This window comes from Drosophila teissieri, chromosome 3L (genome assembly GCF_016746235.2).
Source record: "Drosophila teissieri strain GT53w chromosome 3L, Prin_Dtei_1.1, whole genome shotgun sequence".
In the NCBI taxonomy this organism is placed as follows: Eukaryota; Metazoa; Arthropoda; class Insecta; order Diptera; family Drosophilidae; genus Drosophila; species Drosophila teissieri.
In genome coordinates this window covers 1329329-1354345 of record NC_053031.1, presented here as the reverse complement: position 1 = coordinate 1354345, position 25017 = coordinate 1329329, and the positions used below count along the sequence as shown (strand labels likewise).

At 44.7% G+C, this 25017-nt stretch overlaps 9 protein-coding genes across 14 annotated transcripts in view; 4 read left to right on the top strand and 5 right to left on the bottom strand.

Annotated features, from left to right (window-relative positions):
• LOC122616522 (protein rhomboid) overlaps positions 1–2079 on the bottom strand; it is a 37772-nt gene extending 35693 nt beyond the window's left edge. The window contains exon 1 of the mRNA XM_043792002.1: positions 1947–2079. The gene's annotated coding sequence lies outside the window, so the exon portion shown is untranslated. The remainder of the gene's footprint in view (positions 1–1946) is intronic.
• On the bottom strand, positions 2054–3227 carry LOC122616523 (mitochondrial assembly of ribosomal large subunit protein 1). Its single transcript, XM_043792004.1, has 3 exons — positions 2716–3227; positions 2398–2658; positions 2054–2334 (listed from the first exon to the last, which is right to left on the bottom strand). Exons 1-3 carry the CDS (start codon positions 2999–3001, stop codon positions 2156–2158), a joined length of 726 nt encoding a protein of 241 aa, XP_043647939.1. The 5' UTR covers positions 3002–3227; the 3' UTR covers positions 2054–2155.
• Positions 3228–3763: 536 nt separating this feature from the next.
• Positions 3764–12055, top strand: LOC122615558 (tyrosine-protein phosphatase non-receptor type 61F). Of its 3 annotated transcripts, none has more exons than XM_043790529.1 (7): positions 3764–3984; positions 8121–8294; positions 8366–8628; positions 8692–9058; positions 9394–9929; positions 10022–10181; positions 11908–12055. In XM_043790529.1, exons 1-7 carry the CDS (start codon positions 3880–3882, stop codon positions 12019–12021), a joined length of 1719 nt encoding a protein of 572 aa, XP_043646464.1. In that variant the 5' UTR covers positions 3764–3879; the 3' UTR covers positions 12022–12055. The 3 variants fall into 3 exon arrangements, with proteins under 3 accessions (XP_043646464.1, XP_043646466.1, XP_043646465.1); XM_043790531.1 differs by having other exon boundaries at positions 3765–3984; positions 10022–10147; XM_043790530.1 differs by lacking the exon at positions 11908–12055 and having other exon boundaries at positions 3765–3984; positions 10022–11138.
• A 333-nt stretch (positions 12056–12388) lies between these two features.
• On the top strand, positions 12389–15109 carry LOC122616280 (zinc finger protein CG2199). The gene is made up of 2 exons (XM_043791681.1): positions 12389–12613; positions 12679–15109. Exons 1-2 carry the CDS (start codon positions 12476–12478, stop codon positions 14725–14727), a joined length of 2187 nt encoding a protein of 728 aa, XP_043647616.1. The 5' UTR covers positions 12389–12475; the 3' UTR covers positions 14728–15109.
• A 25-nt stretch (positions 15110–15134) lies between these two features.
• On the bottom strand, positions 15135–19594 carry LOC122617371. Its single transcript, XM_043793214.1, has 4 exons — positions 19199–19594; positions 18496–18568; positions 17005–17274; positions 15135–16941 (listed from the first exon to the last, which is right to left on the bottom strand). Exons 1-4 carry the CDS (start codon positions 19244–19246, stop codon positions 15377–15379), a joined length of 1956 nt encoding a protein of 651 aa, XP_043649149.1. The 5' UTR covers positions 19247–19594; the 3' UTR covers positions 15135–15376.
• A 142-nt stretch (positions 19595–19736) lies between these two features.
• Positions 19737–21174, top strand: LOC122617372. Its single transcript, XM_043793215.1, has 3 exons — positions 19737–19966; positions 20022–20789; positions 20846–21174. The coding sequence occupies exons 1-3, from the start codon at positions 19958–19960 to the stop codon at positions 21059–21061; spliced, it is 993 nt and encodes a 330-aa protein (XP_043649150.1). The 5' UTR covers positions 19737–19957; the 3' UTR covers positions 21062–21174.
• Positions 21175–21326: 152 nt separating this feature from the next.
• Positions 21327–22267, top strand: LOC122617261 (augmin complex subunit msd5). Its single transcript, XM_043793028.1, has one exon. It carries the CDS (start codon positions 21374–21376, stop codon positions 22133–22135), a length of 762 nt encoding a protein of 253 aa, XP_043648963.1. The 5' UTR covers positions 21327–21373; the 3' UTR covers positions 22136–22267.
• Positions 22160–22763, bottom strand: LOC122617262 (augmin complex subunit msd1). 2 transcript variants are annotated; one of them, XM_043793029.1, is made up of 2 exons: positions 22670–22763; positions 22160–22605 (listed from the first exon to the last, which is right to left on the bottom strand). In XM_043793029.1, the coding sequence occupies exons 1-2, from the start codon at positions 22704–22706 to the stop codon at positions 22226–22228; spliced, it is 417 nt and encodes a 138-aa protein (XP_043648964.1). In that variant the 5' UTR covers positions 22707–22763; the 3' UTR covers positions 22160–22225. The 2 variants fall into 2 exon arrangements, with proteins under 2 accessions (XP_043648964.1, XP_043648965.1); XM_043793030.1 differs by having other exon boundaries at positions 22160–22602; positions 22670–22719.
• Positions 22764–22928: 165 nt separating this feature from the next.
• On the bottom strand, positions 22929–24684 carry LOC122616981 (acyl carrier protein, mitochondrial). Of its 3 annotated transcripts, XM_043792602.1 has the most exons (5): positions 24567–24684; positions 24322–24481; positions 23541–23627; positions 23321–23449; positions 22929–23211 (listed from the first exon to the last, which is right to left on the bottom strand). In XM_043792602.1, the coding sequence occupies exons 2-5, from the start codon at positions 24469–24471 to the stop codon at positions 23032–23034; spliced, it is 546 nt and encodes a 181-aa protein (XP_043648537.1). In that variant the 5' UTR covers positions 24472–24481; positions 24567–24684; the 3' UTR covers positions 22929–23031. The 3 variants fall into 3 exon arrangements, with proteins under 3 accessions (XP_043648537.1, XP_043648536.1, XP_043648535.1); XM_043792601.1 differs by lacking the exon at positions 23321–23449 and having other exon boundaries at positions 23526–23627; XM_043792600.1 differs by lacking the exon at positions 23541–23627.
• Between the last annotated feature and the right edge of the window lie 333 nt (positions 24685–25017).

Sequence of the window (25017 nt, the reverse complement as noted above, 5' to 3'; positions counted from 1 at the left end):
TTGGGATAAACACTAGGATTTCGCAGGGAAAAGCCAAACAAGTGCTTCTTCTGCTTAGAGTTTCACTAATCTAACAACAGGAACGTAATAAAAATGTTTAACTTCGGAGATAATGAATAGGAATTAAATCATTGTCTAGATCATTATACCCATTATTTGACTTAATGCCATAAGGACTGTTCTACTTGTCAAAGATTCCATGAACATATATAGTATTTGTTGATTGCCAGCAATCGGAATCAAGCATACAGCCAATCAAGTATTTAATCCGCCAATTGGCGATCAGATTTCCATTTTATGCGGGCAAAGTGTTGACGGCCGATCTCCACAACTGCTGACTGGACTGCTGTCGGGTCATTAAAGCATATTTAATCGATTTCATATCAACATTGGAAACACTCGCCGCCACTCTGCCAGGTGGTGAGATGTAACATCAGCACTTGCTCTCGCTCACCTCTGACCCATTGGCTCCATCCCGATCCATCCAGCACGGGATTTGTTTTTCAACCCATCGATACGACGATTATGGGCTGATTATGGACGCGCCAAATTCCCAGCGGAAAGTTCCTCGCATATCACATGCCCAGGTGCCAAACTGTTCGCTGCTCCAGCATTGCTGATTGACGTCGACAAATTGTACGAAAGCCGTTAATTGGCATTTCAAGATTTTCAGCAATTTCATAAAATTTTACGCCTATCATGTGTCGGCCAATTGGCGTCCGTCTCTCCGGCTCTTCGACTCTTCGACTGTTCGCCGGACTCTGGCCATTGTTTGTTTTCATAAACACCGATAACTTATTTTCGAAAACGTATTTTGAATTATTAAGTTGCCATTCCCGTGCTCGTGACGCAGCTCGCGCTGATGGCCTGCGAGAAACGGTTGCCAAATGCCAGGAGCATCTCCTTCTTGGGCCCAAGTTGCCTGATTTTCAAATTTCATTCAGCATTCCGCTGGCCGGTGCAAATCCACAAATCAACGTGCTGAAAACAGCCTCATCGCGATTTAGTCTTGTTCACACCTCGCCCGATGACTATAAAAACACAATGAACATTGGGCATTGAGTGGGCGTGCTTGTATTTTGAGCAAACAGTCGTTAAGAAACGCCGCAGGATATATTCGAGCCATCGAGATTTGAGTTAAATGGCTTTTTTGAATGAATGGAAAATTCGTATGTGAAGTGTAAAAACATTGCGATGTTTTATGGGTCGTAATATGTTTATTTTACATTTGTTTTTGCTATAACTTTTGCTATCTTTCAAACTCTTCGGTTTCTTAAAGTTACTAAAAATATACTTTGTCTCATTACAGGTTTAATTGTCTTCTAATTGGAGGGAGAGAAGGTGCGGAAGCGACGCTACAACCAGAATATACTACCAACACTATTTAATTCAGACAAAATAAAATATATTACATTTTAAATATTTAAATATAATGCCTTGTGTTTGACATTTCAAGGATAAAAAGGGATCTTTTATTTTTGGGAAACAGGAAAGCGCCTTCCGCTGTTTATAGTATAGTTTTGTGCGCAACCACTTGTTGAGCAAAATCGAAGTGTTGCATACTTTTAGATGCACTCAATTACGAATGAGGCTCTTTTAAAAACTGATTCTGAGAAGTAGGTGGCGCCAGCGTTGGCTGCATTTTAGGCTCTTATAATTAACTGCATATTTTTAGGAGGTTAGAAAATATCTCAGTGAAATTGCAGTTTAATATTGCCTACTTTTAGATGTCCCCAGTTTACATGAAAGAAATTTGTATACATTATACACAACAGGAGAGTTTTTCTATCTAAAGATCTCGAGATAAAGTTTTTAAACCTACGTATGTTTCGGCTCGCCTGGTCTATAACTAACAAATTCGGGACAAGCTAAAAACGGGCCATAGCATTGTTCTTTTGGCCGTGATACGAGAATAACAAATCAGAAAGGAGAAAATCATTCATTACCTTGCGATTTTTATATCGTGTTGAAAATAATCATCCGATCAGTTGGTTTGATCGTTTTACGCCTGATACACGTTGATTGATGTTCGTATGGTGTATGAAATTCAACATTTAAGATCGACGAATTATTGTCTGTTTATCATAAACTATATGCACATAGAACGCCAGTGCAACATGTGGATTTTATACTAATGTTGGAAAGCCAAACAATTTTATGTCTTTAGTGTCGAATTTTCCACAACAGAAATGGGCGTTTGGGCCATGAAAATATCGTCATAGGAATTATGCGCCTTTTGGCTTTCGAGGTCGTATTGTGAGCCAATGGCCCACAGCGACTCCAGATCGTATTCCTCGCGAGCACTGGGTGAAAATATGTGCAGGGCAATGTTGCCTGAAAGGAAATGAAACTTGTTTAAGTAAAGACGCCTGAATCTGCATGCATTGCAATACCCACCCAAGTCCATGGCCATCCAATCCCGGCTCTTATCGCCCTCGATGCGTGGCAGAATGTCACCCTTGGTGCGCTTGATCTTGAACATTCGGCGCACGAACTCCGCCGTAGACAGCATGTGCCGGTAGCTGCGTCCACTGCAGACCACCAGATGGTCCACATACTTCAGGTTTTCCGGCACGTAGCAGACGAATATGTCATCCACATTCTCCTTGCGTAGCAGCTCAACCAAGTCCTCAACATCAAACACTCCGCGAACGCCTCCTGCAAAGGGACACAACGCCTTAAATCGCAGCTCTCCCTGGACGATTCTCAACTTACGCTTTAAATTTAGGCCGTAATACTGATCCGGCTCCACTTCCTCCTCTGGAAGTTCCTGCTCCAGATTGCGCGCCTCTTCCACATCAAAAATCTCCGTGGCCTCCTCATCACGAAATATTTTGTACTTGTCCTGCACGCCGGCAACCAAAGTCTTTGCGGGATTCCCTTCGATTTCCTGGCCCTTGGCTGGCTGTTGTGGCGGCTTGGTGAACTCGTGATGGAAGCAACGCAGGACAGGCACACTCAGACGTCTGTCGTGAACCAGGCGGAACACGCGGGTCAGCATTTTACTTTCGTTTATGTTGTTATTAATTAATTGGGTAACAGTTGTTTATTCGATACTTTCGGTTTTACTCGATAGTCTGGTTACCGATAAGCGATTGCAGCATCGGTATTTTATAGTATTTATAACCATTATTTCTTCTTATTGGAATTTTGGTGTTGATTTACAATTTTTTATTTAAATGGATTTTATCAGATTAAAAGATTATTTTTATATTTTTTTATTGAGCGCTCTGTATTGTACACATATTTCATTGCAACTGGATTAAATAAAAAATTCTGAATGTGAAATCTATAATATAATATTTGGCTTCTTGGGCCTTACATCTGTTAGAAAGACCCTTTTTCAGTGTCTCTAATTGGACTCCCTTTAGAACGACATTGAGCCGCTTATCGCTATAAATTTAGGCTGTGAAAATAAAATCGAAGCTTAGGTAGCTTACATTTTAGATAAGTTATATTCTGTATTAATAAAATTTGTTTTTCTGAGCAAGCTCTTTAGTTTTTGGATAGTGTCAGTAGGCGCATCACTGAAAGCTGTGTTCATTGCTATTCGGCGCCTGGTCACTCTAGTTGCTGGTAAGAAAAACGATAGTTGTGACGACTATAACAGAACTATGAAGTTGGGCAAAGTGTTTGACTAATAAATAAATAAATATAATATAATATTTAATATTTAATGCAAATAATGTAGTGATGTACAATCGAGCTATCGCTTAGTATCGGACAGAAAATACCGATAGTGTTTTGCAAGCTCAAATATTCGATACATCGATACTGTCGTGAGTTGTCCAGCTCTAGTTCTGCTCTGAAATTAACCAGCCGCCTGATAACCAAATTAAAAGTTATTAAATCGGAACAAATCGCAGCAAAGTGTTCACAATGAGCGAGCAGAAAACGAGTGGGAGTGGGTCAGCGGTCACGGCCCGTCTGCAAATCGAGGCGGAGTACAAGGACAAAGGGCCGCAATGGCATCGCTTTTACAAGGTAATTGGCAACAACAACTGCGACTGCACTGAAAACTGGTTAAAAAAAAACTGGATGAACGATTGTGGCACAGCTCCAGTCGCCAAGGACTCTCCACGGATGCGGAGTACACACCTTCCCAGAGCTCCTTGGCGGTCCGATTTCCACGAAAATGTGATGAGTGCGCAAAAGGCTTCTGCAGATGCCTCCACCACCAACACAAGTGCAGCGGCGAGCTTTACGATTGTGTGTGTGTTGTGTTACTGTTGTTGCTTTAACAGCCAGGCTTTGGGCAAAAACAAAAAACACTGAAAAAGAATGTACAAACAGAATCTCACCAACACACACACGCGCACACCTGCTGCACTTTACTTTGCATTCTCCATCAAACGTGTGTGTGTGCGTGTGTAGTGGCCTGTATTTGGCTTATTTATGCTTGCTATTTTGCTATATGCATGTACATACATTATGTACCTTTCCCCAAAAACGGTTACCTTTGACTATCAATAGAGCGCTTGAGCTATTCCGCGAATTCTCGTTTGGCCAAATCAAATTGGAGGCGATTTCTGGGAAGCTCGTTGTGCTTGTGATTGCCGTCCCCCAAAAACAAAATACAAATCGTGGAGGGGCGACAGTGCTCTCCACTGAAGAACTCCTCTAACGCACACACATAGACACACACTCGTACGGGAGCAGGAGAGAGAGAGGCTCACGCACACAGGGGCACAAAGGGCATGCGTCTGGTTTTTTGAGTCTCGCTTTGGGCTGCTTCTGGTTGCCTGTCGGAATTGGAGTCGGAATCCTCTCCTTGCCCCTCCTCCTTCTCCTCCGCTCGTTCTTTATGGCCAGTTCCGGCGAACTGTGTCTTCAGCTGCTGCTGCTCCTCCTCTGTTTCTCTGTTCCTCTGGCAGCGCTTCCACTCACTTGAATTGGGATTTCAGGGAATTCCACTCCGCAGTTAGGATGACACAGTAGATGGCCGTGTGTACAAATGTACAAATATCTCGTTTCTGGACCCGCTCCTCGGCATCCTCGTTTCGTCATCCTTTGTGCTCGTGCCGAGGATAATCTAATTTTCCAGCTAACTGGAAAGCAGCCCGCAATTGTGCGTCGAAACTGGCTGGAAAAACAGCTAGCAGCCATTTCCATTGAAATACAGTGCGACTTGACTAAGTCGATCATGTTGGGTAAAATCCCAATTCCAGTCAACTTTCTTTTGAAATAGTCTTTCAGTTGAAAGTTGCTCATTGCATTAAAAAAGGTTTTTAGTTTGAATAAAATTTTCGAAATTTCAATTTACTGGAACTATTACATTCGTAAAATTCATCTTAAGTGACTGAACTTTATTCCTTTCTCAGTATGCATGACTCATTTTAGTGGTTTTCAAAAAGCTCATCCATGTCAAAACATTAAATTTTTATGAATGAAATAAAAATTACCGACCTACCCCAATTTTAACTTTAAATACGTTTAGCTATGCATCGTCATAGATTTCTTTAGAAATTTTTAATCTATTATAGCCACTTATCTCTCTTTATTGTAAAAATTCCCAAACACTTTTTTTCTAAGAATTAATAAATGTGTGACCTTAAATATAATTATCAATTAGTTGAACAGAATATAAATTAATTGGCTATTCATTTTGGGCCTATTAATTCTCCCTTGTGACTCAATGCTGTGCCTTCTGAAACCAAGACGAACATATCCTTTTAAACTTTCAAACTTCAAATGTGTTTTACATTTGCGTTATGCTAGCCCACCATAGGGGAGTTGGACTGTAGCCAAAAACGCAATGACGCATTCGGGTGGGATCGTATTGTTTTGCTATGCTTTTTGCGCACTTTATGTTTAATCATTTCCATTGAACGCATTGCGTTACACTAGGTCTTCTCCCGCCCATCCCCACCTCCCTGCCTATCAGCTTACATCTAGCGCCTTCTCGATCCATCCATTCCATCGCCATCCCACCCAACCTTCTCCGCCTTATTATGACAACCTCCGTGGACTGTGACGATGCCTCTCCACCTCAATACCCTGCCAGAGGGTACTCTAATCCTGACCAGATGTTGGCATCAACAGGTGACCGCTTTCTTGTTCGTCTCTCTAGGAACAGTTGGGCAAGTTCGGCTTTTTTGGGCTATAGAACTCATTCTTAGTGTGTGTGGTAGGGTATGTCGCATTCGGCTTGGCCAAGTGGTCTTCATCCAGCGTTGCAATTATGCTCTGCGTGCATGCAATGTTTTTGTTACTGTTTCTCGATTTTCCTCGAGCGTTGCAAGGTAAAGCAGAAACATAATAATAAAACCGATTGCACGACACGCTTTGGAAACCCAAGCCCCCGAGATTTCGCCACTCCGTTTAGAAGGGTCACCTGGATAGCCAACGAGCATAAAAAACAAAACAGTATGTAGCCGGTAAACGACCCAAGACTTGATGTTCAATGGAGCTGAAGAACTGTTTTCTCTTTATTAGAAGGAATCCCATTGCTATTGCAGCGGAATTGAACATTTAATCTCGCTAGCAAATACATGTATGGATTGATTGTTGATTTCATATTTCATAGCCGGTTTGACATAGTACAAATAATTCCACTCTATACGTGGGTACCTTATCATTGGCAAACATTTAAATAAAATAGCTTAATAATCACGTGACTTGTTGATTATCGGACGACAAATAAGTGATTGCAAAAATAGCATTGAATTGAGGAGTTCCGAGAAATATTAAGTGCAACCACAATTTTCTGTCCGTTTTTAAGGAATTATCAGCAGTATGTACCGATAGCCAATAGAGGGTTTGCTCTCTGAAAAGCTTCCTTATCGGTCATTGGCCTCCCTCAGATTTGAAGATTACGTAAGAATATGACTCTTCAAAGTTATTTCATAGCAGCTCGACTGCATAATTTGCAACTGATTCATTTTTGAAACATGACGAACTGACAATTAACAACTGATTTTCGAGCTGCAATCAACGCGAGCTGATGGCTAACCATATTAAATCGCTCTTTCTGCTGGTTACTCATCACCATCACCGCATGCATGTGACTTAACTTTGAGCCGAATTTGAGGAGCACTTGTCGTCGCCAGGGTGGCGCCATTGACCTTGTGCCCGGTTCGGTAGTCGGATTTGATGTCCGATGGTTCGATTGTCCGGTGGGCACTTTCAGCTGCGCCAGCGATTCTCCTTTCATGTGGCTGATAAAGCGGCACCGGCCATGCCCAAGATAATGCCATCAACAACAGCCTGCGTTGCCATCGCCATCACCCACATTGCTTGGCTAATTAGTCACACCCGCTATGTTGACTATTCGTACCCTCCCAGTCTGATACCTCATGTACATATTCCCACTATCGCTGCAATCGCAGGGTTTGCCAACCCGGAGGAGCCCTCGTCGGTGCGCCAAGTAGTGAATCACTGCAAAAGGGGCAACCCCCATGACAATAGAAATTCGATTTATGTTTTGCAAGCCCAGAAACGGAATAACACGCACTTATCAATTTATTTATTGACACATAAGTTATTACTTTCCTACATTTAGCTCGCGAGTCAGCCAAGCAAATGTATCGTTTCAAAACTAATTATTATCAGAGCATTATGAGTCTGAACGTTTTCAAATTCTCGGAAAACACCAATACTCGAAACGATCGTAAAAGGCTTTATTGCGCCTCAAAAAGTTTCTCAGTTTGAATGGGTTTATAGGAAAACTCTGATATTGTGTTTAACAATGCAGTTCAATACTTTTTAATACCTGTCGACAACTATTTACTGTTTGCTTGTTTGCTGTTTTCTTGTATCTATCGAAGAATGCGTTGAGTCATTTCACGTATACATTTTTAATTAGTTTGGACTTAAAGTCTTTAAAACTACCCAAAATGATTGAGTAAAGATAAAAAACATAGTTTTAGGGCTTTATTTTATATCATCGAAAGGCCAGAAATAAAGTGTAGTTTTCTATATTTTAGTGGAACATTATAGTAGCTGTCTTGTAGGTCTTACAAACACTTAAGTAAATAGCGCAAATCTCACAAAGTCCCCCGATTTACCGCCTGCAAATTGACTGATAACTTGGCAGTAAAACGACCGAATGTTAATTCCTCCTCAACCTTTGTTGTTATGGGCAATTTCGATTGTACTAATCGCTTCTTTCGGAATTCCAGGAAATTTGTGAGACCTGCGACAGGGAGGCGAAGGAGAAGCAGTTCAGCACCTCGGAATCGGAACGTCACACCAACCGCGGCCTGAATCGCTATCGGGATGTGAATCCGTACGACCATTCCCGCATTGTTCTGAAGCGCGGCAGCGTGGACTACATCAATGCGAACCTGGTTCAGGTGGGTCACGTTTTTAATGCACACTCTGGCCCCCAATTTAATGCGTAATGCAATCAATCAATCTTGATCAGCTGGAGCGCGCCGATCGCCAGTACATCCTGACCCAAGGACCGCTGGTGGACACAGTGGGCCACTTCTGGCTGATGGTATGGGAGCAGAAGTCTAGGGCGATTCTCATGCTCAACAAGCTGATGGAGAAGAAACAGATCAAGTGCCACCTCTACTGGCCCAACGAGATGGGAGCCGATAAGGCCCTGAAGCTCCCCCACGTCAAACTCACCGTGGAGCTCGTTCGTCTCGAGACCTATCAGAACTTTGTGCGGCGATGGTTCAAGTGAGTGGTTCTCTTATAAACTTTTTATACATATAAACTAATTGCCGTTGACCATTGCTCTAGACTAACCGATCTCGAAACGCAGCAGAGCCGTGAAGTGATGCAGTTCCACTACACCACATGGCCGGACTTTGGCATTCCCAGCTCGCCGAATGCATTCCTTAAGTTCTTGCAGCAGGTTCGCGACTCTGGCTGCCTTAGCCGCGACGTGGGTCCGGCCGTGGTGCACTGCAGTGCCGGAATTGGGCGGTCGGGCACCTTCTGCCTGGTGGACTGCTGCCTGGTCCTGATCGACAAGTACGGAGAGTGCAATGTGTCCAAGGTGCTCTGCGAGCTGCGCAGCTACCGCATGGGCCTTATACAGACCGCCGACCAGCTGGACTTCTCCTACCAGGCGATCATCGAGGGCATCAAAAAGCTGCACGATCCCGTATGTATGCGCGACCAGCGGCCGGCGTTTGGGAGCCAAACTTGGGGGCTGCCAAGCGCCGCCGTACACAATGCTCATCGCTTTCCCTACTGGGGGTCACAGAAATCTCTAGGTTTATATGTGTCACAGGGTCACTAGAATTCTACTCAATCTTTACATTGTTCAATGGAATTAAGATTCATTTAGTTAAATTTCTTATTTAGTATCTTAGTATCAGATTAATTATTCTTTTTTAATTGAAACAAGGAAGAAACTACTAGCTTTGGTAGGCAGAGATTTCTGGGGCAGCCCTGATTATTATCCAAGACTAATTAAATCTTTTTCTCCCGCTTCAGACCTTTCTGGACGCTGAAGAACCCATCATTAGCAACGACACAGAGACTCACACACTGGATGAGCTGCCGCCGCCGTTGCCGCCACGCATCCAATCGCTTAACCTGCCACTGGCCCCCAATTCCGGCGGCATACTTTCGCTTAATATGCGCGCGGCCCAGGCTAATGGCGCTGAGAGTATCGGCAAAGAGCTGAGCAAGGACGCCCTGAACAACTTCATTAACCAGCACGATATGATCCACGATGCCGAGGTGGCCGACAGCCGTCCCTTGCCGCCATTACCCGTGAGAGCTTTCAACGACTCGGACAGCGAGGAGGATTACTTGCTGGATGACGACGACGAGGACGACACAGATGAGGACGAGGAGTACGAGACCATTAACGAGCACGATGCCGATCCAGTTAATGGCCACGTGCCCGCAACAACACAGCCACATGCCGACGACGTCAATGCCAACAACGAGAAGCCAGCGGTGCCAGTCGACGAGCAGCACAAGGGGAACGGCATCGATTCAATTCCAGGCCAACTCCCAGCCAGGTAATAATCTAGCCGAAAAGTACAACTAAAAGTTGAATTTAATCTGAAGCATTGGCAATCCTTCTAATCCCCTCCCAATTTATACATTTCAGTCCCGAGAACGAGCTGAAGCGGCGAAAACGCAACGAATACCAGGCCAGCCTGGAGCAGAAGGTCAACGACATCAAGCGGAAGCAGCGGGAGAACGAGGACAACCAGCTGGCGGCAAAGAAACGAAGGTCATTACTCACATATTTTGCCGCTGGTGTTGTGGTGAGCGTGATCTGCGCCTACGCATACACGAAGCTAGGTTAAGTGCCCCGTAGCCACTAAGTAGTCGTAGACCAGTAGTAGCAATAGCTGTATGACGTATTTAGTTGCCGTAGGAGACCGATTCCTCCCCTGATTCCTCCCCCCAATTTCCGACCTCCGATCCAAACCAACTCATCCGCCTGGCCTGGCATTTAATGCGGGCACGAATCATGGACGACGTTTCACGGATCGGAAAGGATCAGAGATCGGACGGAATCGCATCGCAATCGCACACGAATTGCGGATGGCGGATTGAGCTGAACGAACGAATGATACACGATGCATAAATATTAGGGAATTTTTGATATACGAAATACAAGAAGGAAAACAAAAGAAACATGAAAACAAAACAAGCAACTAAACTAACGAAAATCGGGTAGAAATCACGTCAAATGTAGATTTTGCGCAATAGACTGACATTTTAGAACAAATTTATTTTCTACACTCTAAAAATGGATTGATAACAGATTGATAACCAGATCCCCCGAACGAGCCGCACACCAAATGCAAAGCTCACCTTACTTGCTCGCTATGCATTAAATGATTATGAATTATTATGAATATCATAACCACCAATGTTTCAAGCACCCGACATCCCACTACACGCTTCACTTGTTGTTGTACAGCAATTTCTTATAGCATACGACCTATGTATATTTATTTATGAAGATTAATGAGAAACAACCACTTGTTGTAGTACATACATGGCAAAAATATAAAGTGCAGCAATGTGCCAAAAAGAAACGAATCGGAGAATTGTATGAAGTCCTATACGACTCTTAATTTTACTTTGCCTCCCGCCCCAACTAACTTTGAATTGTTGTGTTTAAAAACCTTTCCCCTGCCCCTAAGAAAGAGCACTTTATTAATGAATCGAAATTCAGCGCCATTAAAGCAATAACTTATGGATAAACAAAATAGCACGATGTACACCTATATCTCGTTTAACGCTTTTAACGAGTTGTAATCAAAATTGTTCATCGACCGCACACTTCCCGACAGATCCGAAATCAAAATAAAGTGATTCTTTTCGAAATTGTAACCGTGGACTTGGCTAGTTGCAAATCAAACTAAATTAAAATCGTTTTACTAAGTCGCTAAGCGAAGTATAGGTGTATGATTTAATTATAATCCAGGTTTTGCCATAGCGAAATCATTTTGTATTAAAAAACGAGAAGGAAGAAGGCGAAAGACTATTCAATGGTTTTTCTATTAGAGTAAGTGTGTGCAGTCCCAATCCCAAGAAACATATTTATATAAACGTGTAGCGTGAGAGGACGCAAATATTTTTTATATGTGTAACCCACAATTTAACGAAATTCAAGTAACCACCCACGAATACGAGGCACTGCGATACCATACATACGAAATCGGATGAGCCAAGGAGGATAACTAATAAAGGAAAATACATATTTATATTAAGTATATTTAACAGAAACAACATGAACAATACCTATAGTAATGCCTAGTTAACTGAACGTCGGCTAAGTACACCAACCACACACTGACAACAAATCCAACACAACACAGTACTATATATTATGCCTATGAGAAGGAAATGAGGAGCAAGAGAAAGTATTCAAATAAAGCTATACATTTAAGACATGAAAACTGCGAACCGCTTGATCCTGGCGTATTCCTTGCTGTCTGTCATTCATAACAACATTTTTCATCTCTTTGTTTGCAGACGCGAGAACCGACACAAAAAGTCCAAGACAAAGTAACGGCACAGCCCATCCAGTCCAGCACCAAAACAAAGAAACAAATTAAACATATCATTTTGCATTACTGTAGCTTCTAATGCCAAAATAAACATTTTTTAAATTACAAACCAAGTTTAAAGTATATCCTTCATTAATCGATTATATATCGACCACCAATGCTGTTACGTAACAGCGACGTCACCATTAACAGAATGTTAAGATTAGTGTAACCGAAATTTATAATATACTGCATTGGTTATGCTTTTCAAAGTTGCTACTATGATTATAGGTATTTCTTTAGCTGCGGAGTTTCTAAATTCGAATAAAAATCATTGTTATTCGTTCTATTACCACCTGTTGCTTTTTTTTTTTAACTCCATCCATAACATATAGGCACATTAGCTGTTTAGTATATTGGGTGCCACGGTCTGGCAGCACTGCAGTTGATTAACAGAACTAGCGGCGTTCGATAACTGTGGCACTGCAGAAAAAAAAACGTGCGCACGTTGTTTGATTTCTGGTTTTGTTTTTACTGGAAAACATAGTGAAAATATGGTCAGCAAAGCGCAAAAAGAGGTGCAATGCGACCACTGCGGCACAAGCCAAGGGGCGAAAAGCGTTTTTTCAGGTCAGAAGGTGTTCCTGGGCAGGAAAATTACAGAAGTACTGGAGACCATCACCCACAGAAGCGTGAGTTGGAAAAGGCGGCATTCTGATTTCCCAATCTTATCTCGAATCATCTCGCCGCCTTTCAGATCCCATCATCCTTGCCCATCAAGATATGCTTCGTCTGCACGTCCACATTTATGTCCAGCGCGGCACTAATCGAGAAAGTCCGCGAGACGGTGGATAGGATTCAGGTCCAGCCCGCCAAGAAGAGCAAGGCGGCAGAAAAGGAGGAGCAACCGGCGCAGGAAAGCGAGAAAAAGGCGGTTAAGGCGCCAAAGAAGAACACCACCATCCGTCAGCGCAGCAAGTCTATTGCGGCTATTCCGGCGAGCTTTATTAACACAGAAATAGAGATCAATAATGCTTCGCCCAAGAAACTCGATAAGACCCCCAAAAAGCAGCTATCTCGACTTTTAGAGGACAATCTCAACGATTCCGTGAAGCTGACGCCCGCCAAGGAGGTGTCGTCCACTAAGAAGGTTTTCCTTAATCTCTTTGGCAACGGCGACAATGATGCCATCGAAGTCCTGACCGAGAGCGAGGAAGAGGAGGCCTCGGATAAAGGTCCTATCACCATTAACACAAACAACTTTCAGTGTGCAGAGTGCGCATTTCACACAAAGTTTCCCAATCCCTACAAGGAGCACCTGCAGAAGGAACATGGCCTCTTGAGACCTCGCATATATTCCTGTACCTTGTGTATTAAGACATTTGGAGTGCTTAAGACCTTGAAAAACCATTTACGGGACGCTCACTCACGTACTTTTGAAACCGAGGCTGAGGCCAAGGCTAAAGCGAAGGAAAACAAGGAAAAGGAGCCGGAGGGCAAGAAGAAAACTGAGACAAAGGCAAAGGAGCCTAAGGTTGTGAGTCAAAGCAAAAAGCCCAAAGAAGGAAAGGCCAAAGGGAAAAAGACAGAGGAGACCAAATCTAAGAATGAAACCAAGGCAGCTAAGGAAGTAGGCGAAGTGAACAACGAAAACGGTGCTGGTGCAGACAGTGACAACGCAGACAAGACCCAGGCACCCAAAATCGCATCCTTTAAGGCCCTAAATGAGTCTTTAATGAAGAAAAGGATGCTGGAAAACGTGATGGAGTCGGAATACACATTTGCCATCAATGGATCCAGCGCCTCCACTCCTAGGGCAGATTCGAATAATTTTCAGTGCGACATTTGCGACAGCGAGCTGACGACCGCCAAGCAGATGCAGGAGCACATGAAGACCGCCCACGGCGTTGAAAAGCCAAAGATATTCAAGTGCCACGTCTGCGAGAAGGGTCTGGCCACCAAACAGTCGCTGAAAACGCACATGACTCTACATAACGAAGGTGCTGAAGTGTCGAACTCCAGCAAGCGAAAGATTCTGCAGGAAGAGGATGAGGACGTGGACATTCTGGGTACGACTCAGAGGGAAAACACCACCCAGAATAATAAAGGATCTAAGCAGTCACTGCACACCCCTGGTACTAAAGTCTCACAGTCCAGCAGCCGAAAGATTCTGCAAGAAGAGGATGAGGTCGTGGAAATTCTGGACGCTTTTGAAAGTAACAACACTGCCGAGGATGATGACGGACCCACAGAGGAAAAGATTATACGACCTAAGAACGACGTTCAGCACGAGGTTGATGGGGGCATGATTGCACCTCGGTCGCCAGCTAAGAAGGCTAAGAAGGGCAATACCAGTCAGGCAAATCTTTCTGTGTCCTCAATCAATGGCAATACACCTTCAAAGACAGAAAAACGAAAGAAAGAATTCAAAACTGAGGACACGCTACCCACATCTGATGTAGACGTAGTGGAAGAAATAAACTACAACGTGAAGCCTCACAAAAAGGCACGCTTGGAGTCCATTGGTGACTCAACCGCCGACGAGTCCACCCTCAGCTGCGACCAGTGCGGGAAGTTTGTCAAATCGCGTCAACGCTTGGACTCGCACATGGAGAAAAAGCACGCCTCCCAACTGAAGTGTACTCTATGCAGGGAAATCTACAAGAACCAAATAGATTACGTGGCTCACTTCTCGGACTGTGGCTCCGAAAGTGGACTGCCGTGCGGCGTAGCTAATTGCAAGAAGGTCTTCACGGAGGCCAACTACCTCTGCTCCCACCTGCGCAAGCGCCACCAGTTGCACTAGACTCCCTTTATTTGTTTACCATTATCATTTCCTTCTTGACCAATTTAGTTTTACGTTAGCTTATTGCTTAGGTAAGTATCATTACATTTCTTTTAATTTCCGATGGCTATCTTCGAAAGGATCTATATAAAGTTGATAAAAGCCGAGAAAAAATTGCAATTTATAACAAGGTTACTTTATAAATTTTTAACTATTATTACTATTTTTTAAGTTCAAAAGTGCTATAACACGAGTTTAATTTGAAATTTAAGACTATCATGGAACACCCCGTATGTACTCACCATGAGTATATAAATTAGTTTGACCGTAAAAACAATTTTGTACTAAACGATGAACTGTTAATAAAAAATGGCAAATAGCTACGACATTTTACTTGCTTCAATCACTGCAGAAGAAAAGTCATAATATATGTTCACTTATACATTTATTTGTCATATTCCCGAAACAAAAACAAAACTATAATAACGTTCACGCGGAAACCATAAGCGATTCACTCGCCGGGGAGAGCCGTAGGATTGAAGACGATACAGATGTTAAATCAGGGGAAGCATGAATTCTCCACGGGAGTTCAACAACGAGGCAGAAGTGAAAAACATTTTGTCTAGTTACACTTTTCTACTTAATGTAAACGATGATATTGATGATGGGCTCATGAAGACGCCACTTTGCCGTGAATCTCTGCCTGGGCCACCTTCATTACATCAAGGGCCCCGCGCTTGATCAAGTCCTCCGCCAGCGTCTTGCCCAACTGGTTGGCCTTCTCGTAGAGCCCCCGACTGTGACAGGCGTGCTGGAACAGACCGCAGAACAGGTTTTGCACATCCTCAATGAGCACCGAGTGCTGCGGCGTCGGCTGCTCCTCGTCGGCGTAGTCGAACATTTGGACCGTTTTCTGCAGGAACGGGCACTTGGCAGGGGCTGCGTTTCCGTTGTTATTGGCCGGCGCCTCTAGACCGCTGCCCTGATGCATTGCCGCGAATGGACACTTGGAGGAAGTGGCCACATTATCCACTTCATCGCCAAGGCTGCTGGCATTACTGACTCTGCTGCTCGGTGGCGTAGGCAGAATGGAAGCTGGTGCCGCTGCCACACCGCCAGTCACTGGACACTTTCCAGCTTGGGCGAAGGATACCTTGACATCGTTGTTCACGTAGGGACACTCGCCCATAAAGTCCTGTCCCACGGGCATCTGAAGTGGACAATGAGCAGTTGTGACCGATTCACTTCCAATCCCACTCTTGGCGCTGAAGGAATCCCCGGAGTCTGCATGCGCGACTGGACATTTGGCAGGAGCCTTTGCCTGATTGTGCGGCACTGGACACTTGCCCATCACATCCTGACCGCCCACCAAACGAAGGGGACACTGACGGGGAGTAGTATTCGCATTGCTGGTATCCGCATCGCCACCTCCAACTCCGGAAGATCCCACAGCATGGTTGTTGCTCAGCACTGGGCAGTGGCTAGCCAGATCCGAGAGCTGATCGACAGTGTAACTGGAGAGAGCTTCGCAGGCAGCCGCATCCTCGCAGATCACTGGAGGGCTACCTTGCTGGCGCGGACTGCTGGAACTCGAGTCCGAACCGGAACTGTCGTTGCCATTTCTGGCACGCTTCGTGGCGGGGGGAGAATCGCAGCTGCTGCTCTTCTCCTCCTGCAACTGGCTGTCTTCCTCCTGGGCGCCTCGTTTCCGTTGCTCCCCCTCCAATTTTTGTTCATTTAAGGCACATGCCAGGTGGTTCCGTATCTCTATGGCACCATCCAGACTCCAAACTGCACCGGTGAGAGAAAGTCCCACCTCCTGGCTGCTTCCATTCAAGGGCTCGCCCTTTAAGATACTCCAAACTGCCACTGGGGCGGAGCAGCCACCTCCCAAGGTCTTGAGGAAGCTTCGTTCTGCTAGGATGCGGCACGTTGTATTCAGGCACATAAGTTTCTGCAGCATGGCCAGCACTTGGTCGTCATTAGCCCGGCACTCCACGGCCAGGGCTCCTTGGCCAACGGCGTAGAGCAAATCGGTCGGCTCCAGCACCTGGCTAATGCGACTCATCCAGCCCATTCTCACCAAGCCGGCCTGAGCGAGAATGATGCCGGAAAACTTGGAATCGGCGGCATCCAGCTTGGCCAGTCGAGTATTTAGATTTCCACGGATGTCGCACACAGTCAAATGGGGATACATCCTACGGATCTGGGCCGTGCGACGAAGAGAGGAGGTTCCTGTGGGTAAGGGAAATAGTTTAATCATTTTAATTACAATTTACCAATGTTTATCACACCCACCAATTACACTGCCCTGTGGAAGCGAGGCTATCGTGTGGCCCTTGAAGTTCTCCCGCAGAACCAGCGCATCCCGCGCATCTTCTCGCTCCAGAACGGCTCCGATGGCCATTCCTGTTGGCAGGGCTGTGGGCAGATCCTTGAGGGAGTGCACCACAAAGTCAACGCCTCCGTTGCGCAGCGCATCCTCGAGGTCGCGGGTGAACAGGCTCTTCTCGCCAATCTTGGGAAGTGAAACGTTCAGCACTCGATCGCCAAATGTCGACATGGTGTCTGTAAAATGCAATTAAATTAGATAAAATAATAAAGCAGTTTGCTTACAAGGCACTTCACTTATCTTACAAAATATTTAAGTTTGATAAGCAATATCTTCATTACTTGACCCCTTCTGACCCTATTAATGGTACACGACATCCGGGATCGATCATCTAGGATGGCGTTCCAGTAATTGCAGTTGGTTATGTCATCATCACCTGATAAGGAACCCAGTAGCACCCCACAGGCTCCCCACTTTATGACAGCAATCAAGCGAGACATGCAAACGGAATACGTATATCTCCCCAACTTCCCCTTCTCCATTATGGACACGCCACGATAATGTCTTTTCCAAATGTTTTGCTTATCGGACCGCGAATAGAATTTGAATAAAAGTGTATATCAAAGAAGGAAATTGCGTGCGAGGCGATGAATAAAACACTTGCCAAATTGTATTTTAATGAAATATGGATAGGGCAAGTGAACTTCAATCGATTCAAATAGATTAGGGTGGTGCTAGTCATGATAAAGCCACATCGGTTGACTCATCGTGGGTGCTTCTAAATGTATTTCCAAAAACTGGTCAATCTTATCGGGTTCAGAGGTACTCAACATGCCTGTATGAATAAAATTTCAACACATATCTCATCAATGTCGACAGAAAGTGCGACCCTTATCAAACATTTAACGGCGATCAGATAGATCGATGGAATCTCATATCATTTCAGCCAAACAAAAATCTCACGTAATGTTGTTTTAAGGTGCTGATTATTTACCCACCACTGTACATATGTTTGTAATGGTGTGTGTGGTTTAACATTTTTTGGCATTCCCTAATTCCGAGAGCAACAACAACAGCACTAGCCATTGACATTGAGCAAACTTTGCCAAACGGCACGTGAGCGGAAAAGAGATGGCGAAAGAGCGAGAGAGGCGGGAAGATAGAGAAGCCGATATAATAAAGCCGATCGTATGCAATCCTATTTAAACGGTCGTAACATTTGTTTTGACCACTATCAGAATGAGCGACTATCAGCATGGCTCCTGCTGGAATTTCCACCAGTCATGCTTCGCTTCCAGTTTCCAAACCTCCATGTGCAGCATGACTGCGCTGTTTGCATGTACATACATAGATATGTATGTAAGTACTTTCAACTCCCTTCCAGTTTGCTAATCATGAGTTTCCAATTCCCCTTCCAGCCGGTGCCCCAATATTTATCAACGCCGACTTTCACTTACGGATCTCGAATTTCTGCTTGGGATATAGCTTCTGCAGGCGGCCGATGACATGTTTGGTCTGAATCAGTGCGAGCTGCAAAGAGAGGGAGAGTGTTTAATTGTTTAATAAAGTGCCTATTAAATGCTAAATGCAAATGGACCGAGAGTAGGAGAGAGTGGGTCACTTAGCTTGCAAATAAGTCAAGTAATTTCAAATTGAAATGCCAGCAGCACACAGGTGGCCTTCATTTCAAGCACGATCAAAGGTGGCTCAGAGCAATTAACACAAAAATTATTAAAAGGCCCAGCTTAAAATCAAGTTTTCAAATGGGGATCATACAAAAAACATGTACAGTACGGTCTCGATAGTAAAATATATTTTTGTTTTTTCAGTTAGGTGGGTCACTCGGTTGGTTCACTTTTCGAAAGGGCACTGTATTAGTTTGGCCCCTCTCTCTCTGTCTCTCTCTTCCTCTCATTCTGCAAAAGTGCGTGCTGTAGCTATAGCGAATTGTGTAACAGTAACCAAAAAGCAGAGCAAGTACAACAACTGCAATAACACCACGCGGAGAGCAACAAGTCTTGCATAAAAGAGGGGTGAGACGGGAGAGAAAGAGAGAGCCACCAAAATGTGATTGAAATTCAAATGCAGCACTTCCAATTCGAATTCCAAGCGGATGTAGTATGCACATATTTTAGTTCTCGACGACTTTAACACACTTACCTCGCTCTTTCGCGATCCAACGCGTATAACCTTTTCCTGCGCCGACATTATAGGCGCCCAAATGTTTTGCTAATAAGTGTTGCACAACAATTGTTTATGCTGGGTTATTTGTTCGATGTTCGTTGTTCCTGTTGTTGTTGCAAAGTGAAAGTGTGTGCGAGGACAGCTTTCGGGGTCACGTTGGCAGCCAAAAGAAGGGGGAGTGCGAAATTGAGGGCCCGGATGAACAAAAAAGATGAATGAAAACGTAAATGCACGCACTATTCAAGACACATTTTAGAGTTATTGTCGCGTTGGCTTTGTACTAATCGGCAGATAATCCCAACCCGAAAGATCTTTCCAAATTTTTAGCTGCTGGCCGATACTACGACCGAGCAAAGAGCGAAAAGTGAATGACAAGTGTGACCGCGGGCGAACCGTTAAAATATACAAAGAACGGCTGACAGGGTTGCCGAGTGCATGAGCACAGTTTGTGACTGAAGACAAATTGTTAAAAATACTAAACGTGACTAAAAATCTTTGAGTTTATAAATATTAAAAATTGCGAAAATAATTTGTTACCATATAAGAGAAAGCGTTACATACAACTGTATAACATTTTTTTTATTTGCTTTATTTAAATGTTAAGCTTTAAATACCAAAACTACCAATACCAAATTTGTGTAAGTCATGTAACCCTGACAGCCCTGGAGTCGATAGGCAAGCGCTCGCGCCACGAGCCTATCGTTCTCAGCTGTTTGGAAGCAAAACAAAGGGGAAATGTTTCTGGTAAGAATAATAAATACTGAAAAGATGCAAAATAATAAAGTGCTGAACTCTCCAGTTTATCAGCCGTCCCACGCGGACGCTGGGCAACCGGATGCAGTCGGTGCGTGAGCAGTTGGGTCCGGATTTAGCCGATCAACTGGACGCTCTCCATCGGAATGTGATGAGGACTGGACTGGTGTCTACACAGGAGCTGGAGGAGGCGTTCCGCAAGACGCGCGACATGGACCACAACCCGAACCGGTTAAATCTGCTTTGGCTGCTGGGTATCGTCTTCTTCATCATGGTGGTCACCCCGGTCTTCTTTGAGACCATTTCCTTTCTGCTCGGAGTGCGTTGCTTTCTGCCCAACAACTACTTGGTCTGGGAGGCCACTAGGCCCATTAGCGACTGCGAGTTTTGTAAAGGAGTGAGGGGTCCTCTGATCCTGGACAATCTCACCATGGAGGAGTTTGCACCGCACGCGTACTCCTCGATGCCCATCATTGTAAAGAGGGCAGTGGCGCACTGGCCAGCCCAAAAGCACCTCAGCTTTGCCTTCATGAAAGAACTGTACGAGAGCGTCCCTGGAGCTATGGACTCAGATTGCCAGTTTCTTCACTTCAACTCTGATCTCAAGTCGCTAAAGCAAGTGTTTTCCATGTCCACGGAGCGTTCGAATCTTACTCAGGGAGTGCCCTGGTTCGTTGGCTGGAGTGTCTGTCAGACGGCTGTGCTGGCGGAGCTCAGAAAGCTGTATCCCCGCCCGCATTTCCTACCCGTCGATGCTGAAATGCCTCACACGGATTTCATTTTAATGGGCTACGAGCAAGGAGCTGTAATGCATGTAAGTAAAAACTAAGAAATCAACAACAATTAAGCCTAATCTTTCAATTGTTCAAGCTTGATTACATTCCACGCCTGATGTGGCAAGCCCAGTTAAGTGGCAACAAAAGCTGGTTTCTGACCCCTGCTCCTGAATGTGACCACCAGTGTCAGCCCTTCTCCTTCTATGTGGAGCCCGGAGATGCTGTGTTGGTCGACACTCGAATCTGGTACCATGCCAATACCATCCCCAAGGGTCAGTTTTCGCTCACCGTTCAGTCGGAGTATGGATGAGTGCCACCTTGTGATTCTGAGACTCAGAATTGAATAAACCGAAATTTCAGAAGGTATAAACTGCCTATGAAGATCTCGCTAAAATCACTCAAGACCTAAAAATACATGTAGTATACTTAAAAAAAATTCGAACTGTGTTTACTATTAATTTAAAACAAGAAGCAGATGCAATTATACCTGAATTCTTCATAAGAAGAAAAAGTTTGTTTTCAAATTTAAACTGCCACCTCTGATGTAATCGATTTTCGATAGATGCGGCGCAAGCCATTCAAATGAAGTTATCAAAGGAAAAGGGAAGCGTAAACAATAAAAATGGAAACTAATGTAGATTTTAGCAAAATTTCCTCCAAGTTGTACAGAAAATACGCACAACATGTAAGGAACCTAAAGGACGTGTGCGTGTCCAAGACGGTGATGAAACCGGGGGCCTTCTTCGACAGCCTGCAGCAGATGATGGATGAGGAGGCGGCCGCCACTACGCCCCCGAGGGATCTGACCTCGGTAGCCGACTATGCGGAGCTCTTTAAGACCTTGGATGAGTACCCGGCCAACCTGCAGAAGATGCCCAAGAAGAAGGAGCTACAACGCACCAACTCGACGCTTCTGCGAGGAGCAGACGAGTCGGTGGCCATGGGCATCAACACCTCGAACGTTTCTCTCAGTCTAACGCGTCTAGAGGAGCAGCGCAGTGCCGTAGACGTGTACAATGACTTTAAGGGGTTCCAGCGGAAGCTGGCCAAGATCTACGACGAGGCAGCAGCACTGGACACCACAGAATCCATTTACAAGCAGAAGCTGATACAGCTCCATGGGTTCGCGCAGCAGCTGGAAAAGCTCATGCCAACTGGCGGAGAGTCTCCGCAGGATGCTTTTACACTTGAGCATCAGGAGAAGCTTGTGGCCATCGCCGCCAGCATGGAGCAGCTCAACTACATGCGCTCCAACAGCCTCCACCTGCCGGATCCCAATGAGATACTGGCCAGCGGGAGTCTGGCCGCCCGCCTGGAGATGTTCGTAGAGGTGCTTACCTACACCCTCCTCCAAGTCAGCAGCTACAACATGGCGCTGATTTGATGATCTCGCATAAAGAACTTTACATACAAATCAAATTTTATTTATTTTAAATGTTAAAAGGTATGATAATAAATGCTTTTAAAGGATGAGCTAGGGGGAATCCTCGCTGGCATACTGCTCCTCCTGTGAACTTCTCATGTGGCCTACGGTGTCGTAGAGAGCCACCAGCTTGCGAACGGAGCTCCCAAGGTGCTCCACGCGATGCCTGTAGGCCAGACAGCCTTCCAGAGCGCTGTATGCCTCCTCGCGCTGGTCACTGCTGGACATGAGGACCTTAAAGTTCTCCAGGATCTTGGACAGGGCCATCTCAGCCTCCGGCCTGAGGTTATACATCTTCTGGGTCTCCGACAAAGTCACATTCTGACTCAGCGCCTTGCTGTTGGACTCGATGTGCAGCAAGGTGTTGTTCGACCGCTCCATTATCTCGTCTATCTTGGCTAACTGGCGATTCGTGGTCTGCCGGTTGGCTGCTGCAATTGGGAGCAATAAATACCCATCGTAGCACTTGTATTGGTGGTTTAGAGATATAGTTACCCAATCCCGCCAACATTTTGTCCACAGCCTCTGACATTTCGAATTTACAGTTTGTGTTGCTAAAAAATTAATGTGACCGTCGCTGCGTAGCTAAAATACACAAGGCTTTTTAAAACAATCGAAAGACCTACGTTTCTATCGAAATTTGAATTCGGCCGCCAGAACTAAAGCACTCGTTTTTTTCTTTGGATAGTTATTTTATTAGCTGATATTCCGCAGATATTTAAAGGCCCTCCTGTACAATTACTGACTGTTGAAGTTAATTTAACGTTTGGTTTATTCAGTTGATCAAATTGTATTTGACTTGTTTTCTATTTAAATTTAAGTGTAATCCGTTCAATGGCTTGCATTACAATTACAATTTACTCGTACACATCCTCCTTGTCGGCGACGTACTTAATAATGTCGGCAGGTTTAAGCAGCTTCTCGGCATCAGAGTCGGGGATCTCGAATCCGAACTCGTCCTCCATGGCCATGATGACCTCCACGTGGTCCAAGGAGTCCAGTCCCAAGTCGTTGATGAAGTGCGACTCAACGTTGAGCTGTAATTGCGAGCCATTAGCATTGGGTATTCAAAAGTTACATCAGCTTTGTTCAGTTCTGATTTCTGTGGCGACCATTGCACTGGCAAAGGCAATATGTGGCGTTTACCTTGCTGGGATCGATCTTGTCGTAGAGCTTGAGCACAAGCAAGACGCGCTCATTGATCAGCTTCAGCGAGAGCGGCGGTTTCGCCGAGTATCTGCGCACCAATTGCGTTTGCCAGCGACCACGGCACTCCTGGTTTATGGCCGGCCCGAGAAGAAAGGAATGAAACAAAGACCGGGTTAGTGGCGCCATGAAGTGGGTACTTTACCTTCTCGGCTGTGACTTTGTCGTAGGCGGAGACAACCTTCAGCACGCGGAACTTGATGTCCTCGATGGTGCTCTTGGCCGAGTAGTTGCGCACAGCGAACTTCTGCGAATGACATTGCCTAATGAATGTGTGTCTTCCTAAGACTAATTGGAATGCTAGTTGATCCTGTGATAAGCTTAATACAAAATTTGACTAATAGTGAAGGAAACTTTGCTAATTCTCTTGGAGAATTCTTTCTAAAGTCTAATTTAAGCTGATGAATTTTCATTAAATAGAGGTTGATTACTTTGTATTGCTTTACAGCCTGAAGGCTGTGTAAATATAGACGTAATTTAACGAGTGTGTTCGATTGCGTATGCTCACATTGATTAGATATCGCGAAAACTTTTGCTTAGATTTGCGTAGATACATAATTCGATGGCTAGCAAACAACGTTTAAGAGTTCTTAGAAATCACATGTTTGAAAATCGATGAATGTTTGGGATCACTTCTAGCCTATTTGCACTGTAGTACTATCAACCGCACACAAGTGCGAGCACCGGTGCTGCAGGTGTGTGTGTGTGTGTGTGCGATAGAAGAAACAATCATGTTTTATGCAAAACAATGTGATGCAATCAAATTGCGTGGTTCGACGGCCACATGGCGAGGTTCTACTGTTGTTTTCGAGATTCTAAGCACACAATCCAATGTTTTGGAACCCGCAGATTTCGAAACCCCGCCGTTTGCAATGAGGTTAGGTCTTCAACTGCGATTGGGGGTCCTGCTAAGGAAGTTGCCCCGCTGGACGATCGCTTACTTGGCTCAACTGGCTGGTCATCGATGGCACGGCGATCCTGTGCATCATCCTGGAGGCCTGTGACTGGACGAGAATGCCGGAGGCGACCCGCCGTGGGGCCAAAGTAGCCGCCAGTCGACTGCAGCTGCGCGCGATCTGTGTGAACGACATCTCGGTTCTCCTGCAAACGGAAACGCACCCGGGTTAGTAACGCATCTCTGCTGGTGGTGAACAAGTGCAGGGCACGTATTTTGGGCGATATTTACGCTGAGTTTTCAAGATTATGTAAAAGTGCTGGAGCAAGAAAAAGACAGCAAGGTAACAGTGTGACCGGAGGCGCAAAGTGCTAAAGTGTTCTCAACTAACGTATGTAGGTAAATAAATACTGAAAATACTTAATACTTGAAAGTTAAGTAAACAACATTCTTAACTACTATATAAAACTTAATAATCGTCAGTAGCCTATTAATTTACCTTAATTTCTGTAGTAACTTTACCTGAAATCTTGTTAAGTGAGTTATGTTTAAAATTAACGAGTTTATTTAAAATCTTTCTTAGTCTGGTAGCGCCAAACTTTATTTTACTGACGTTGCGAAGCAAAGTTATCGACAGTCAATCGAGTGGGCGGTACTTTTTGAAATGAACGAGATAAGAGACTAGAAAAAAATGGCCACGTTTCCACTTTGAAAAAGTTCAAGGGAGTGATAAGAACGCAAG

Excerpts from the sequence above, each read along its gene's own strand:
- LOC122617262 (XM_043793029.1), bottom strand. The coding sequence starts at position 22,706 with ATGTCAGAGGCTGTGGACAAAATGTTGGCGGGATTGG. Across the intron at positions 22,606-22,669 it reads CAAAATGTTGGCGGGATTGG|CAGCCAACCGGCAGACCACG; the intron begins GTAACTATATCT and ends TCCCAATTGCAG.
- LOC122616523 (XM_043792004.1), bottom strand. The coding sequence starts at position 3,001 with ATGCTGACCCGCGTGTTCCGCCTGGTTCACGACAGACGTCTGAGTGTG. Across the intron at positions 2,659-2,715 it reads TTACGGCCTAAATTTAAAGC|GAGGCGTTCGCGGAGTGTTT; the intron begins GTAAGTTGAGAA and ends GTCCCTTTGCAG. Across the intron at positions 2,335-2,397 it reads TTGGATGGCCATGGACTTGG|GCAACATTGCCCTGCACATA; the intron begins GTGGGTATTGCA and ends ATTTCCTTTCAG.
- LOC122617371 (XM_043793214.1), bottom strand. The coding sequence starts at position 19,246 with ATGTCGGCGCAGGAAAAGGTTATACGCGTTGGATCGCGAAAGAGCGAG. Across the intron at positions 17,275-18,495 it reads CAAGCAGAAATTCGAGATCC|ACACCATGTCGACATTTGGC; the intron begins GTAAGTGAAAGT and ends TGCATTTTACAG. Across the intron at positions 16,942-17,004 it reads TCCACAGGGCAGTGTAATTG|GAACCTCCTCTCTTCGTCGC; the intron begins GTGGGTGTGATA and ends CCTTACCCACAG.
- LOC122616280 (XM_043791681.1), top strand. The coding sequence starts at position 12,476 with ATGGTCAGCAAAGCGCAAAAAGAGGTGCAATGCGACCACTGCGGCACA. Across the intron at positions 12,614-12,678 it reads AGACCATCACCCACAGAAGC|ATCCCATCATCCTTGCCCAT; the intron begins GTGAGTTGGAAA and ends GCCGCCTTTCAG.
- LOC122616981 (XM_043792602.1), bottom strand. The coding sequence starts at position 24,471 with ATGTCGTTCACACAGATCGCGCGCAGCTGCAGTCGACTGGCGGCTACT. Across the intron at positions 23,628-24,321 it reads TGACCAGCCAGTTGAGCCAA|AAGTTCGCTGTGCGCAACTA; the intron begins GTAAGCGATCGT and ends TGTCATTCGCAG. Across the intron at positions 23,212-23,320 it reads ACAAGATCGATCCCAGCAAG|CTCAACGTTGAGTCGCACTT; the intron begins GTAAACGCCACA and ends TCGCAATTACAG.
- LOC122615558 (XM_043790529.1), top strand. The coding sequence starts at position 3,880 with ATGAGCGAGCAGAAAACGAGTGGGAGTGGGTCAGCGGTCACGGCCCGT. Across the intron at positions 3,985-8,120 it reads AATGGCATCGCTTTTACAAG|GAAATTTGTGAGACCTGCGA; the intron begins GTAATTGGCAAC and ends TCGGAATTCCAG. Across the intron at positions 8,295-8,365 it reads TCAATGCGAACCTGGTTCAG|CTGGAGCGCGCCGATCGCCA; the intron begins GTGGGTCACGTT and ends AATCTTGATCAG.
- LOC122617372 (XM_043793215.1), top strand. Across the intron at positions 20,790-20,845 it reads AGCAAGGAGCTGTAATGCAT|CTTGATTACATTCCACGCCT; the intron begins GTAAGTAAAAAC and ends CAATTGTTCAAG.
- LOC122617261 (XM_043793028.1), top strand. The coding sequence starts at position 21,374 with ATGGAAACTAATGTAGATTTTAGCAAAATTTCCTCCAAGTTGTACAGA.